This window comes from Cydia pomonella, chromosome 18, assembly GCF_033807575.1.
Source record: "Cydia pomonella isolate Wapato2018A chromosome 18, ilCydPomo1, whole genome shotgun sequence".
In the NCBI taxonomy this organism is placed as follows: domain Eukaryota; kingdom Metazoa; phylum Arthropoda; class Insecta; order Lepidoptera; family Tortricidae; genus Cydia; species Cydia pomonella.
Window position 1 is genome coordinate 10,711,077 of NC_084720.1, and position 17,103 is coordinate 10,728,179.

Genomic DNA, 17,103 nt, shown 5'->3' on the forward strand with positions numbered 1-17,103 from the left:
ATCGGTCCCAGCTGGTGTAGGGGCTATTGTAAATAAAGTGGAGAAGAGGGCCGGTTATGGTGTTGTACTTTGGCTGGTCAAAAGATTGCCCAAGTAGCACAGACCTGCTGTATAGTAGCTGAATTATTGTCCAGAACGGAACCCTTAGCTGTATAAACCAGCTGAATAAGAGTGTTAGAGGCGCTGTAAGTGCTGATATAACTCTATTTTGGGCACAAATTAATCAGCTGTCAGCTGAATAATTGGAAATATTGCTCTATATCAGCATTATATCAGCATTACTAAAGGTAACAGTCACCCTAAGAGCTGAACATTGACTGATTAGTGGATCACGTGTTACCTATTTACAGCTTAATGGCTGATTAATAGAGTCCCTGTTGCCCTTTTTTCAGCACAAAGTACTTAAAAGGATTGATTTAACGCTTCTAAGGAGTTGAGAATGCATAATTGGGAAGATTGTGAATATTTATTGCTCCACTCCTTTATTATTTTCTTATATTGTTAGCATGAACTATTTCGTGACGTGATGTTTATAAAGAAGGTGCAATGATGGTGTAAACGTTAGTTTTGGTACCTAAGTACAACATTGATTTTATTCCCATGTGTGTGAATTTCAAATGGGAAAGAAATTTTATTGTCAAATACTATATGATTGTAGATAAATTTTACACGCGCCCCCAAAATATCACTGTTTACTTGAAAATTTTAGTATTAAATACGTCGATGTTATGAACAAAGAATACTTTTTTATTCATAATACTCGTATAAATTGACGATAAGCTGTTACTCATAAAATCATCCGGTTTCCTACACAAATCCGGTGTCGTTTTCGTTGGCTTAATTAGGATAAATGAATAATATATAACATTGAAATCTAAAAAAATGGCAGATCACTAATGTCTACCGTATTAACCACGATAAAATGGTAGAAGCTATTTCAGTGTTCACTCGAGGTACATTGACTAGTACTGAACTGTCTAAGTGTCCACCCGTAGTACATAAGTCAGCAAAGAGCTGACACGGCGAGATCTTGTGTCAAACAAATCAGTTATTGATTTGTGTATAGCATAATTGTGGGCCGCATTGTACGCAAATAGTGGCACAGTTAGCAATGAACTACTAAACTCTCCGTACGAGTTTTAGGGATTTCAAAAATTCTCTATTAATTTTTCGGCGTATTCCGCCAGTTTTCCTTTTCTGTTTCCAGATCACAATATCGCCACGCTGGTGGCGAGTAACTAATAAATAACCATGAGGCGATAAAAATGTAGTCTATAAGATCTTATTTAACTACATTAGCAGATTAATAGCCCACGCTGGTACAAGTATTCAGCTCCAATTGGGTTCACAAGCCACATGTGATCTAATAACCAGCAGGTTGCTGTAATTCAGAAGTATATGAATTCATCCAAAGCGATCATGGGGGCTTTATAAGTGTTATTATAGGATTGCATGGAATAAGCTGATTAACACTACTAAAGTTCCACTATATGCAGCCAGGCGCATTATATCATTGTTAATTGATATCACTGAATAACTGATTGCAATATAGTAGTTCACATGTTCTTTCTTAAAATGCAAGCGTCTAAGGGTACACTTGTGGCGTCTTATTCAGAATATAGCTTAGTTAAAGCCCTTTAAAATGCGCCAATACAGCTTACAGTTCCACATTTCAGCTCTCAGTTCCATTAATTGCTAAAAGCTGTATAATATAGAACTGTTTTCCCATATTAACGCTTGCAGCAATACAGTTGTGCAGTGGTGATGCGTAATAACGTTATTATACAGACGATAGCTTAATTTTCAGCTATTGCAGTTGGGATGTCATATTATAACTCTATATAAATGCTAAAGTTACCGACGTGAACAGTTTGTGACACCTTATAATGCAGTTTTGTGCTACTTGGGTGGGCTATTGTAAAGAGATCCGGACACCTGCCATAACAATGCTTAAACACGTTATCGAGGCAGGCGGTGACTTGCCGCTGACTAGATGGGCCCGTGAAACTGCCGTCGTAAAGACGACCAGGAGCAACACCGGTGTGAGCGGCTCAGGGGTGTCGAGAGGTGTACGCCGCTTTCTACCCAGTGCCTGATATGATAAGTCACTGTGCCAACTCGCGTCTTATGCATCTTTCACTTCCACCCCCGGAGCATATAGCTCTAACGATTCCTCTCTGGACGGCCAATGAAGGCAAGCCAGAGCTGAGAGTCCTGCGGGTCCCCTTGGGGTCCACTCCGACCGACGAAGACACGCCGGAGACGGAGACCCTGACCGACTCTCGGGAACACTCGGGTCCGTGGGGTCGTTACTCCCCAACAGCTTGCCACAAGCTGCTTGCTTATTATTATTATGTCTTTCCCATCACGGAACAATGGTGCTCCGGACCTTTGGGAGGCGTGCGCGGAGCCGAAGCCAACACGTAGAGGCCCTTTTGACACGTTAATGAAATGTAAGGGGTACACCTAGCGGATGTTGCCCTTGCCCGTGTCATGGGACGCACGCAGAGGCAGCACCCGCCAGGGTGTAAGGACTATTTGAGGGTTAATGGAATCTAAAATGAACTGGTCTATTGGGTGAAAGCGATGGACTAAATACTGGGCTATGGGATGAAAAACCGGACGCCTGCCTAATAAAACGGTATTCAATTTTATTTCCGGCAGACGGTGACTCGCCCCCACAAGATGGGCCCCCACAAAAAGCGACATCTAGGATGGCTCAAGGGCAACACCGGTGTGAGCGGCTCAGGGGTGTCGAGAGGTGTACGCCGCTTTCTACCGAGTGGCTGCGAGCAGCCACTGTGCCAACTCGCGTCTTATGCAATTTTTCACTTCCACCCCTGGAGCTTATCTCTAACGACTCCACTCTGGCCGGCCGGCTAAAGCAAGCCAGAGGCAGAGAATCCTGCCTGCTGAATTATTATTATTATTATTATTTCTTTATTTAAGACCATCGGGGATCATTGTGTTAGTAAATCTTATCCAAGTGTTAGAACTATAACTATCCATATATAACTATACTTAATAACTACACTGTACAATTATTTATTACTGCGTGCGTGTATCAAGCAGCAGTTATTCAAATACATGCAATCCAATCTTTTTGCTAACATACTCAGAATGCTGTTGGAGCTGGCCCTCACTCTGCGCACAAGGGATGTAGCTCGCTTGCGCATGGTGGTGTAGAAGCAGTCTACCCGCGCCTCCGCGAACATCCTCGATGCACTACAGAATTTGGGCAGACCCATCAGCACTCTGAAAGCGTTATTATATTGAACACGCAGAGAGCTGTACCGTTTACGAGTATAATCAGCCCACAGGTTGCTTGTGTAGAAGGTTGTACAGTAAGCCTTAAAAAGGGTGACCTTTACATCTTTGGAACAGTGAGCAAACCTGCGAGCTATCATATTAGCTCTGACGGACAACGCTTTGCGTTCTCGTTCAATATCTACGTCGTCCTTAAGGTCAGAGGTAACCATGTGTCCCAAATATTTAAATTGATCCACTATTCGTAGCGGATGGCTATTTAGTTTGACACTTGGAAACTTGGGTATAGCTTTACCTCTGGCCTTAAAGACAACGCATTCGCTTTTGTTTACATTATACAGCAAATCATGGCTAGAAGCGTATTTCTCACATATAGAGATGAGCTTAGCCAGTCCGCACGCCGAGGCATGTAACTTTATTTACTACTAAGTTTTTATTACATAACATTTTAGGCTTAACAAAATTAAAATTACATTCTACAATTAATGGGAAATGGTCGGACCACATGACATCGAGTTTGACGTAAACATCGGTAATAGAAGGCGCGCCAGATTTTGTAGTCACACAGTGGTCTAACCACCTTTTCGATCCGTGCGCTTCACTTATAAATGTATAAGTTTCAGACTGCCGGCCCAGTGCTTCAACGTCCGCACAAACCCACTCTTGATCGATACAAAAGCAAGCCAGTTCGTTGTAAAAGCGCTCACCCGGGTGAGCATTATAGTCTCCAAGAATGTAAACCGATTCGGCGTTATTACTATTAACAACAGCACTTACCAGCGCAAGACAGTCCGTAAATTAAATTAAATTAAATTCTAATCGATCAAAATTTCAAGTTTATCAACCATTGCGAATATGTCATCGGAAAAGCCTTGAAAATGTATGCAAAACTCTGCCAAATTATCCGCCCAACATGGGGAGTACATGCAGAAAATGTCTCCATTATCTATAATTACGCAATCGAACCCATTATAACGTACGGTGCCGAAGTATGGAGTAGTGCAACGAAATACAAAAAAGTGACCAAAGCGCTCCTCAGCCTACAACGTAGATTCGCAATAAAAATCATCCGAGGCTTCCGCACGCTGCCCACCATCGCCTCCATAGCTCTAGCGAACCTCACGCCGCTCCACCACAAATTAAACGAAGTAGCTGAAGTCGAAAAAACGAAACGGAGTGGAATCAGCAAATACTTAGCCCACGTATATACAACCACCTACCCAAAAGTATCAAGGATGCACCTTCCTTCCATACTTTTAAAATTAGATTAAAATATTGGTTACTAAAATCACCGTTTTACGACATAGACGAATATTTTTCCAGAGAAATTGTTGATGTGCCTAAATAAAATTAACTGTAATAAATAAAAACAATTATGACATACAAATTTAATGTATAATGTACTTAAAGGTACACTGTATATAACTGATATAAAAAAATATATGTAAACTCGACCTGTAACCTAATGTTATTAATAAATTTTCATTTTCATTTTCATTTTCATTTTACTTACCCACTGATCTCACTCTGGACACCCGAATACCACCAGCGCAACTTCTCCACCCCTCGGACAGGATATCCATCAAAATTAATAAAATCCACAGTGCAACAGACCTCGAACCATACAATACAATAGACATGCACCGAATCTACACCGACGGGAGCAAACATGACGGAGGGGTCGGAGCAGCAGTCATAATACACCACCCTGATGGCCGACACACAATCAAACGCAAAAAGCTACATAAATTCTGTTCCGTATTCCAAGCCGAATGCGTAGCCATAGACACTGCCTGCGAAACATGTATCCACCTCCAAATAACCCATTGCACCGTGTTTTCCGACTCCTTGTCAGCATTACAGGAAATCGCCAATAGAAACAGCACAAACCGCATAGTCAACAGCATTCATCGGAAAATCCACCAAATCACACAAGGAGGCACAATACAGTTCTGTTGGATCAAGGCCCATGCAGGACTGCTTGGAAATGAGGAAGCGGACCAGGAAGCCAAAAACGCCGCCACTCTCCACCGTGCACCCGACTTTGACCACTTTCCCATCTCCTACATTAAGCACCTCTGTAAAACTGAAACACAAAAAGCGCACTGCAATGACTACCTCACCTCTACCACCGGAATGCACCTAAAGAACTGGCTACCAACTCTTAACCACATCAAAGAGCTCCGGAACAAGACCACCATTTCCTTCCATCTAACCCAAATTCTCACCGGACACGGCTACCACAAGAAATACCTAAAAAGAATGAAAATTATCACCGACGATCTCTGCCCCTGTGACGGAAACGCCCCACAAACAATAGACCACCTTCTACGATCATGCCCAAAATTCAGCATAGCAAGATTCAATCATGAAATCATCTGTCATAATCTCCAAATTCAACCTTACAGCCTCCCAGACCTCATTAGCAGAGAAAGTACATTGACCTCATTTTGCAATCTATCCAGGACCATAATCAACAGTTTAAAAAAGTTCAACAACACATAACAACTCATCTACACCATCCATCTTCATATCTTAACATTCATTACCACCATCACCTTTCATAACAACACAACATCATCCCAGTGTCACATAATTAATTCATTAGAGATATAAAACATCACACAGACCTTACGGATCCAGCCGCCCGTACACTTCGCGGGGACTGGACCCAAAATTTTAAACGCATAATAAAAAAAAAAAAAAAAGTCCGTAAATTCAGTCAAGTTGTCCAGTTTGTCTGTTGGCATATAAACATTTAGCACCAGGAATGACCCTTGTCCGAGCGATACACTGATACCACAATCGCGGATTACCACATTGCACTATGGATACGTCACGAAACACCGCTTTATTCCAAAGTAGCGCGACTCCTCCGTATGGTCGGCCCTGCAGCATACCGGTCGTAGCATCGATTGCCGATGTTCCAGTACTTCCAGTATAGCCGAAATTATCATCGATGCTGCCAAGAAATGAGATACTATCCGGCATAAGCCATAACTCCTGTAGTGCAATTATGTCCGATGTTTGACATAATTGTCGTACACTATCGATCGACTGTTTTACACCCTTACAATTAAAGGTAACTAATTTATATAATGGTTATGAATATTGGGAGCGTGCACGATGGCAGCGCCGCTTAGCGTTCACAACTACTGGGGAGCTGTCAAATAATGAGCTCAAAAAAATAGAGATTATTCTTTAAAAATGTTTACTATAATACAGTTACCAATGTGCGGAATCTTTTCGTTTTCAATGTTAAACACACTTGACTTTTGCTTTACTAAAAATTTTCTTCGTCGTTGTTTCGATACAAATTCAATGAAAAAATGTATGTTTCATTATGTTTTGATGGCCCATTTTTTTATGGTAGAGGAGGCAAACGAGCAGACGGATCACCTGATGGTAAATGATTACCGCCGCCCATGGACACCTGCAACACCAGAGGGGTTGTAAGTGCGTTGCCGACCTTTAAGATGGGAGTACGCTCTTTTCTTGAAGGTTTGAAGGTCGTATCGATCCGGAAATACCGCAGGCGACAGTTCATTCCACAGTTTAGCAGTGCGAGGCAGAAAGTTCCTGGAAACGCACAGTTGAGGACTGCCAACCATCTAAGTGGTGAGGATGGAAATGTTGTCGCGTAGGGCGATGGCGAAAAGAAGCGGCAGGGATTAATCCGAACAATTCCTCGGAGCACTCCCCGTTGTACATGCGATAGAAAATGCAGAGCGAGGCCACATCTCTACGCAGCGCCAAGGAGTCAAGCCGATCCGAAATACACTGGCAGTCGACAATTCGAGTCGCTCTTCGTTGGATGCGGTCCAGAGGGAGAAGCTGGTACTGGGGTGCCCCTGCCCATAGATGAGAACAGTATTCCATGTGCGGGCGCACCTGCGCCTTATAAAGCTGTAGACGTTGGGCTGGTGTGAAATACTGTCTCGATCTGTTGAGCACACCGAGCTTTTTGAGGCTAATTTAGCCTTACCCTCTAGATGGCCGCGGAACTGGACTTCACTCGAGATGTCGACGCCAAGGATTCCGATACCGGGTGTGGCAGTCAGGGGAGTGCTCTCAAAACGAGGTGATACGATAAACTCTAACTTTTTTGCGGTAAACGCGCAAACTTGTGTCTTGGTAGGGTTGAAACGGACTAAGTTAAGTCGACCCCATTCAGAGACTTCTTTTAGGGAAGTCTCAATTTCAGACACAAGTTTGTTCCGGCTCTCTATGACATTTTCCCGAGAGATATTGGTGCGGCCGGTGTAAGACGCATCACCCGTAATATCATCAGCATAACAATGAATGCCGCTGATTTGCAGCATGTCATTGATATGAAGAAGGAATAGGGTGGGTGATAGCACACAGCCTTGGGGGACACCACCTCATGATCCTCTTCCTGGGGATACGTATGAGGCTTTCAAGTACAAAAGTTTTGCCCTTCCTTACATTTTTTAATCAACTTATTTTATGTTAAAACATATGTTATTTAGCTTATCACAACGTTTGTTGTGACAGACGACAGACAACTCTTCGTGCCAAAATGCAAAAGTGTTTCTGGTGGGCTTTCAGTAACTGTCATTATAACTAATATTACAATCACCTAATGTTGGTACACTTATTAGCCATACTATTTTATTAACATCCAAGCAAAACTCTGCGTTGACAAAGACTAGATAAAATATTTAGCCGTTATGGTAAGCCTGGAATAATACTATATGCTATAAAAGCCTAATTTCTAGCTCGATGTCGGAAATATATAAAGTTTACTATTACTGTTTCGTCCAGTATTATTGCAGTTTACAATTTATCAGCTATCACGATAGCTGATAATTGTTACCTATTTTTATCGTAAATATGATTTTAAAGCAAAAAAACGTGAACATAATAACGGAATAGTATGGGAATAGGGTTGTTTCCAATTTTTTGAAACACTCGTATTACGTTCTATATTTACTAAAAGTTGCCCTAAAATTCAGTTTTTATACTATAAACGGCTTTAAATATGTTAAATTAACAAAATATATTTTGACAGATGCTTTGGCGCCCAAAACGCTCTTTGAAAATTGTGTGACGTCACAGTTTACGGTTTGACACATAACTACATACACACGTAGAAGATACGAACTGTCAACTGACATTTGTCATTTGTTGTTTATCGCCTAACTGTCAACAGTGTCCATTCGAGAGTTGTGACGTCATCAGAATCTTCAAAGACGTTTCGAGTTTGATCACGTGACGTGTGCCACCAGATATTTTAAATTACAAAAATATGATCATTAGAGGTCCCCTAAAAGTAGTTTAACATGTTCATATAATCCAAAAGAATTTATTGGGATACAAGATTTGTAGATGGAAACAACCCTATTGACAGAAACACACGTTGCATTTTTGCCATATTTGGCCACATCAAGCGCTGTGATCTTTCCGGCTTCCCCCACCACCCGCTTTGCACGCTTCCAATACCTAGAGATTTTTCTAGCACGGACAAGGCAACGCAAGAGACTTCCTTCCGATATTTAGTTTATCGATATATTGTATTATCGATATCTTATAACTGTCATAATAATGTCTTAATGCATGTTTGGAAATAAATGAACAAGAATTACGAAAACTATCAATTTATTAATAATTTACCTACATACTTTATATTTAAAAGAAAATCCATGACACACAAATATACCGAGATTGCCCTCCAAACGGCCATCTCACAATAAAATAACCATACAGGTTTTTTACATGATTCTCGAAGTAATTTATCTTTTTTTTTTACATATTTTCGGACGTCAAACTGCTTTGAGTCTTTGAAAAATTCCACTTTTATTGATTAAAAGATTTTTCAACTTCCACTGATGTAATGGGAGTATACCGGATGCCATACGAATAAATAAATAAATAAGCGGGAATATCGAAAATTATAAGGGTTACTTATCGATAATAGGATTGTCGATGTTTTTATTTTGTCAAGCACTAACAACATGACGTTCGTGCTAGGAAAATCTCTAGGTATCTTATGAAAATGAAGGAAGCGAAAGAGGTCAGCAATAGCAAGTGGAAATCCGTGGTCTCTGCCTACGCTACGACTCCGGCAAATAGGCATAAGTATATGAATGTATGTATGAAATATGGAAATAAAATTAGTAAGCAACTGAATGATTAGGTAGGTAGGTAAGTATTCACTTTTGCTGGTTATGATTGTCATTGACATGTTCTTTTTGCTTCAGAAGTTCTCGTCGAATGTCTTCGGTTTCAACAAGTTTTCTTCTTAATTTCAGCATTATTGCGTTATTTCGTTTCTGGAATTTAGTTTTCTTTGATTAAGTAGGTGAGTTGTTGTACTTATTATATGTATATTAGGTATAGGTAGGAATAAAAGAATAAGATGCGGTTTTTTTGTTAGTTGACTCTATAATACGACATAAGTTGATAAGTTCGACGTGTACTTAAAAAAACAGCAGCATAAGAAGCTAACAGACGAGGCGTTCTAATGTAATCTAGATAAGTACCACTCTTTTATTAAGAACAAGATTGTGATAATAAGATTATTTTGCACCTTCATTACTTACTTACTTACTGTTTATTGTTCTAGTAGGTAAAACATTTTAAAATTTGGTATGTACTTACCCACTTTGGTTGCTATCGGATCACATCACTTAATTGCGTAGCAAATAGCATTATAGGTATGTACCTTTAATACGACACAGGCCTGCTCAATGACATGACTTTCTGCGTCCAGTACCGCAGCCTCCCGAGCGCGCTGGTCGTTCCTCGCTGCCATAATCTTTAACTTTTGCCGCTCCGACTCCAACTCTTCGGCTTCCTTCTCTCTCAACTCTTTCTCTCGTTCTTTAGATAGCGCACGTTCTGAAGTATTGGTATTAAGTAGTTAATGTTACGCAATTGTAAGTTTAATGTTACGCATGTGTTATGTGATGCACGAAAGCTATGCAGGTTTTCAAAAGTATAGTTCGAGTCATCCGCGATGACGCGCAGATTTGTCAAATCTAACCTTTAATAACATGACAATACGAGTCAAGGCACGCGTCGTCGTGAATGACACGATCTATTCAGTGGCCATCGGATATATCAGAGCGGCCGCGGCCAAGGGATTTACAATTATCTGAACAAAGCCGTTGAAGTGCATGTTCAGATATTTTTGAGTACCTAGGCCGCTCCAATATACCTGATGGCGACTGTATCACGATATGAATTCGGTATGTTTTTTTTTGTAGACTTTGTTTTGCCGAATCAGAGGGCTACTGATTGCGGATAGTAGATGCATTTTCTTAATTTTAGCTGGGCCAAGTGTATATCTACTTCATTATCAATTTTACCGTAATATTACAAATATATCAAAACCACCTACCCTTATCAAACAAGACATAATATCCTGCTCGGTGAGCATTCAAATGCTCTACGTGACTGCTGACCTTACTTGTTTCTGAACTTGTACAAATTTCTATCATAGCTATTTGATGGCGTGCGTTGGATATCTGCGATTTTGATTCCTAAGTAACAGAAGAATGGGCATGGTAAACTAAAAGAACGCTTCTATGTTTCTATGTTTAATAAATCAAAAATCTCCGAGGTGGTAAATTAAATTGCAACTTTTATAAGTTAGCAGGTTAGCGCACTTACCTCTAATTGTCGAGTAAAAAACTCTAATTCAGATTTAATTGAAGCAAGTTCTTCAGAAAGAGTACTGCCTGTTATGCGAAGTTTACCTGCGTCTCTTACTGTGTTCATTTTTTGTTTTGTTACTGAAAATAAGTATGTTGAACGTTTTATTTTCACCATACCATAAACATGTCTCCAGTAAATATAATGGCATAGTTAAAAGTAACCTGATGTGAGTTTATTCTTCAGAATATAGATTTTATCATTCATATTTTGTGCAATTTTTCTATTATTTTCCAAACATTCACAAAATAAAATCTCGACTCGACTACGTACTACGTAGAGATAGACACTCGACGAGAAATACCTACCCACCATAAAATACGAATTAAATTTGGCGCCATTAAAAAAAAACTATCCACAAACTACTAAATTCCACCACAGACGGAGTGATAATCTTATACCTTTTTCCTACTCCTCTACTGTTATCTGTCATTTATGCATTCATTAACACGAATATAAGAACATACATAAAAGATTTCAAGAAAAGTCTATTTTGTCTATTCCTCATAAAAGCTCTTGTGCTTTTATAAGCTATAATGTTACTGTGATTAATGGCTACCAACCTAACAAAACCAAAACGAATACAGTTTTAAACTAAGTGCATTGATGCCAACTTACAAAATATTCATTTGGTTGCATAGTAAAAATAATTACTTCATAAGTCAGAAACACGCATGTGACACCCGTAATATAGCAACACCCATAGACTACGAAGACCGCTTAGCGTTGCTTGTTAGTCTCCGTAGGCCACGGTGGCCAAAATTGAGAAAAACTGTCCTAAAAATTAATTTAGCAAGTAGCAAGTACCAGGGCCTCATGAGTTACGAGGAGGTGTCGCCGACCGGCCGGCCGCGGCCCGGGGCGGGCCGGGCGCGTAACAAGGTATGCTCGCGCGTCTTGGCTGTATACTTTTGCTGTAATTTGTTTACCTAAATTAAGATTTATTTTTGTTGACTCGTAGGAAAAATATTGTATGCAACGTTGTATAAGTAGGTTAAAAAATTCTCGTGGCGTATTCCTTTACAATGTTCGCCTACGCCTTCGGCTCCGGCTCACATTGTAACTCACGCCACTCGCCTTTTTTGACCCTTCTTATACCTACAACTGTTGCATAAAATACTATAAACGAGCAATTCTTGTATACTTATATATTTCTGTGATCTCAGAAACGGCTCTAACGATTTCGCTGAAATTTGGTATATGGGGGTTTTTGGGGGGTATACAATCGTTCTAGATTAGTCTTATCTTTGGGAAAACGCGTGTTTTCGAGTTTTCGTGCGTTTTTCTTTCGACGCAGAATATGGTCGCTAATTTCGTGTTACCGGCCACTGTCCGTCTGGTCCAGCGGGTTAAGACGCGGACGGCTAGAAACGAGTGTCACGGGTTCGAATCTCGCCCGGTGATTAACTTTTGTTTTTTTTTATATGTTCAAGTTTATATATTTTTTTTTTAATTTTTATTGTCTTAGACAAGTTTAATTTAGTAAAAAAATGTAGTTAAGATTATCACCTATACACCACCATATTCCAATAAATAGCTATAACCGAGCAAAGCTCGGTCGCCCAGGTACTATATATTAATACGGCAACGATACCAGTGCACAGTGGGGCGAGGCGACACTCCTCCTTTCAAGTATTCTCGGCTCCATTCGGCTCAGCATTTACTCAATAAATAATAGTACTCCCGTACAGAAAGGAAACTTCCTAGAAAGCCGAAGTTTGACAGCAATTCAGGCGGCCTACCGCGAAAACCGAAATTCGTAAATTGTGGGGATCTTTCTCTTTTACTCTTACTAAGACGTAATTAGAATGACAGAGAAAAATACCCGCAATTGACGAATTTCGATCAGACAGGGCCGATTCATGTTGTCCCTTTCTAATGTATGGAACTATCACTTTCGGCTATTCAGGGTTGTCAAAATTCGTGTAATTATCTTCTCTGTGATTGTGCACGCATGACGCAGAGGAACGTCTAGTTGTGCTAACCCAAATATGCCTCCCCTTGGCAGACATACGTTAGAATGGAACAGCACGATTCGTCCCTGAATCGCTGTCAAATTCGGTTTTCTAGGAAGTGTCATTTCTGTACGGAAGTACTATTATTTATTCTGTGACGATACCAAAATATATATTGTATGTCTATGAAAATATATATCGCTGTCTGTCTAGCACCTACATTGTCAGAGAAACAAAATATACCAAAATATATCATAATATACCGAGCTATATATCGCAAAGTATCTTAATTAAGATGCCTTGCTATAAGATATCGTAAGATAGATACCAAAATCTATAACTACACTGGTGGTAATACACTCGTGGCTCGTCTCGCGTCTCGGCTGCAGCCCCTAAGCTCGTCGAGCTAATCAATTTTAAACACAAGCGGCACGGTATAAGGAAAAGCCGAATGCAAATGTAAACAGCAAGCGCGCGTCCCCCGCGAGCACATCGTTAGCAATATTTGAAATGTAAAAAATACTTTGTCTCTAATTGCCAAAAATGTTCAATGTTTGCGATGAGTGCGGAGTGTTAGGGTCAGCAACGCGTATGTAACTCCTCTGGAGTTGCAGGCGTACATAGGCTACGGAGACTGCTTACCATCAGGCGGGCCGTATGTTTGTTTGCCACCGACGTAGTATAAAAAAAAGTTCGATATTTTTGCATATGAACCATTTATTTACATTTCAAATATTGTGAACGATGTGCTGATATTTGGTGAAACGGAAAAATATTATTTCTCGAGCCCGAAATCGGGTCTGATATCAGACCTGATAAAGTGTGGATGTAATTGGCACTTTAACAATGAACCCGACCAAATTATGTTTGGTATATTGTCACTAATCTAAAAACGTAACCTTTTTAATTCTTTATTTACATAATAGATATACATATACAGAGGTATTACCAGACATAGGAATCCGTGGGGCAAAATTGTTTGACAAGTAGGGAGTTCCTGTATCAATAAACTTAACTATCGATGCTAGTTCTATATACTAGTGATTACTCAAGGGTTTGCTTGTAAAAATATGTTTTTATTAAGAATAAAAAAATAGTTAAATAATAACTCAATGTACTTTTCTTCGTTTTTAAGACAAGACAAGACAATTTTAAACTAAATAAAAAATAAATAAACGTTTATTCACGTTTCATGCCATATAAATATTTACAATATACTTCTGCCAAACCACAGAGTGTTTTGTTGGCAGACGAAGCTCCTATAATATGTAAGCTAGGTAGTCTATATATGTTACTTATATTATTATCTATTTAGTTCTAAGTTCAGTACTGTGTGAAACTAAACTATGTGACAAAGATAAAAAGTTAGAAAGCAACTAGGACAACAAAATTAATATACTGATTTATGTTTACAGTAATTAAATTAAGAATACACAATTCCCCTAAAGAACGCGCCACTTGACTGTCGATGCAGTCTTAATATATGTATAAAAGCGGTCTTATGAGATTTTTTCAACGATTTTAACAAGCCTACAAATGTTGCCGCCGAAACTAGTGCCAAAGCCTACTAGCCAAATTGACTAGCTACTGCTTGTAGGGGAACAGAGTCAATGTGGTAATTTAGTTTTGGGTTTGTTTTTCCTATATGTAGGACTGTGCACTTGTTAGCATTTAATGATATGAGCCAGTCTTTACTCTTTAGTCCACTGAACTATGCGATCTAAATGACTTTGGATAATATTATGAGTTACCAATGGATTACCCATAACTTTGGTATCGTCAGCAAATATTGTCAGTTCCGACTGTACTACACTCTTCAAATCCGTTATAAATATGCCAAACAGGATTGGTCCCAGCACTGATCCCTGAGGAACACTACTATAGACGTTGTGTTCATTCGATAGAGTTTCCCCTACTCTTACTTTAAATATCCTGTGGGTTAGAAAGTCCGATATCCATTCAAGGAGCTGACCACGAATCCCAAAGTGCTCCAATATAGTAATTAGCCTTCGAATAGTTACGCGATTAAATGCCTTTTTGTAGTCTAAATATATGACGTCCGTAGGCTGACGATTGTTCCAGTCCCGTGTCCACTTATCAAGACATACTGAAGACATACAAGAGGATTCGTCACTGTGGATCTTTTCGGTATGAAGCCATGCTGCTCATCGATAATTACATTCTCGTTACTTATGAAATTTCGCAATTCAGTGACTATAATTTTTTCCATAGTTTTGCAGACTATACAGACATGGACTTCCTTCCAGTCTCGAGGTAGGGTTCCATTCTTGCGGGATAAATTCATTATAAAAGTCAGCTCATCAACAAGCACGCTACTGCACTTTTTAAGAAAAACCGAGTGTAGAGTATCCGGCCCCATTGAGGTGGAGTCGCTAAATGTTGCTAGCGTTTTTGCCACGTTCTCGAGCGTGAAGCATACTGATTGGATTGAATTTTCTACACGAGGCATCTGGACGTCCGGAATATTCGTGTGTGCTGGTTCACAAACAAAGGAGAGCAAGAAGCTCAGCGACAACTTTCTGGTCGTTCGTGATATTCCCCTTCTTATCTCTCAGTGAAGGAGGTACCGATACCTCAGAGGATAGCTGCTTACGGATGTAACTATAAAACGATTTTGGACCACAGCTCACTACTCCTCTTTCAAATTCAGCTCTTAACTTTCTGACTAGTGTCACCAGTTTATTATTTTCAGTTGTATGTTTATATGATTTTTCACAACCATTTGATTTATACTCTTTCCAAAGTTTTAATTTATTTTCAACCTTTTCTAGTACTTGCTTTTTAATCCATGGCTTATTTACGTTTAAATTTTTATTTTTAGTTGACATGTACATGAGTCTCGATAGCAGTGTGTGATTTCGATCTAAATTTTCATGCTTTGGTTAACAATCTACTATTAGTAAAATCCTGTACAGGTAGCCGCAATTGCTGCTCTGCAATTATTTTGGGCATTTTAAGCTTTTTATAGGTCCCTGTATTGTATATTTTTCTGATATATTAAACTGTCCCTACACTTACATATGCTTTCTGAAATTTCGCAAACTGATAAGATATTTTTAGATTTTAACTAACTTCTGGGCTGTGATTTTGTAAAATCTCCAATTGTATGATGCTCCCCAAATCTTTAAATACATATTTGATTTGCGTTTGACTTAGAGTTTAGCAGTGAATACTTGCCTGTTGCACAGCTAACGTGCAATGTTCTACTTTAATTCGATGAATTGGGGAAAATATGTAGCAATTGCTTGAGCTTGTTGCGAGCAGCAGAGACATGTCAGTCGCTTCGCTTGACAGACAGATGAAATGTGCAAAAGGGAAGCCATGACGTATATGAACAAGCCATAAGTGCGATAGAGGCAGACTACATATAAGAAAACGTAACCAATTTTGAGTTCGGAGGCGGCCGAGGCGGCCAAGATCATATTGCCGTATTTTTTAACGTGAAAAATATAAGAAAATCAAAGAGGTAAAAAAAAAATTAAGTAATTTAGTGATAATGGTGTCATGTTATGTGCCGGGTTGTAGTGTTTCAGGGCCAAAAAACCCAGGAAAATACTCATTTCACAGGTAATTCTGATATTCCTAGCGAAATTTTCGTAACGATATTTTATCAAATGAACAGCATAAAAAGTGTAAATAACCAATTTATACCGCTCATTATAAGTTTTTCTTCAATTGTGTGTCAATATTTCATTATATTAATGAATAATTTAGAATATTTTGTGTAAAAACCTAAACTGTTACTTTACGCTAGGGCTTGACAAAATGTTCATATGACTGTATCGATAACTTGTCGGTATATTAGTAGGTATGGAATTAGTTGTTCACAAGATATCATTGAGATATTACCTTTATAACCGACTTAAAATAATAACGATTGTTATAATACCTTTTTTGAAGATGCACACGTTTAGCGATAAATTTAAACTTCACTTTCCAACACAGTACTTAAATTTTAACCACTTTTCCACGGCTTTGCCGCCAACACAAGGAAACACAAGACAGCGTATACTTGTACACAGCGTATACACACCCAACCCAACTTGTCAGCAGGAAAAGGCGCGAAATTCAAATTTTCTTTGGTAAGTCAACTCTGCGAACAAATTTTCAAACAACTTCAACTTTATCATTTTCAACTTTTTCAAACACATTTGAAAAAGTAGTCGATAAAACAGTTCAACAT

The 17,103-nt window shown here is 39.3% G+C and overlaps 1 protein-coding gene across 1 annotated transcript; it reads right to left on the bottom strand.

The window, feature by feature from the left end:
* Positions 1-7,395: 7,395 nt before the first annotated feature.
* On the bottom strand, positions 7,396-12,051 carry LOC133527409 (uncharacterized). The gene is made up of 5 exons (XM_061864411.1): positions 11,253-12,051; positions 10,903-11,024; positions 10,631-10,772; positions 9,953-10,128; positions 7,396-9,560 (listed from the first exon to the last, which is right to left on the bottom strand). The coding sequence occupies exons 1-5, from the start codon at positions 11,257-11,259 to the stop codon at positions 9,441-9,443; spliced, it is 567 nt and encodes a 188-aa protein (XP_061720395.1). The 5' UTR covers positions 11,260-12,051; the 3' UTR covers positions 7,396-9,440.
* Between the last annotated feature and the right edge of the window lie 5,052 nt (positions 12,052-17,103).

Bases quoted from the DNA above. Each gene is read 5' to 3' on its own strand.
- LOC133527409 (XM_061864411.1), bottom strand. The intron at 10,129-10,630 runs GTAGGTGGTTTT...CCAATACTTCAG, and splicing joins TTATGTCTTGTTTGATAAGG to AACGTGCGCTATCTAAAGAA. The intron at 9,561-9,952 runs GTACATACCTAT...ACTAAATTCCAG, and splicing joins AGGCCTGTGTCGTATTAAAG to AAACGAAATAACGCAATAAT.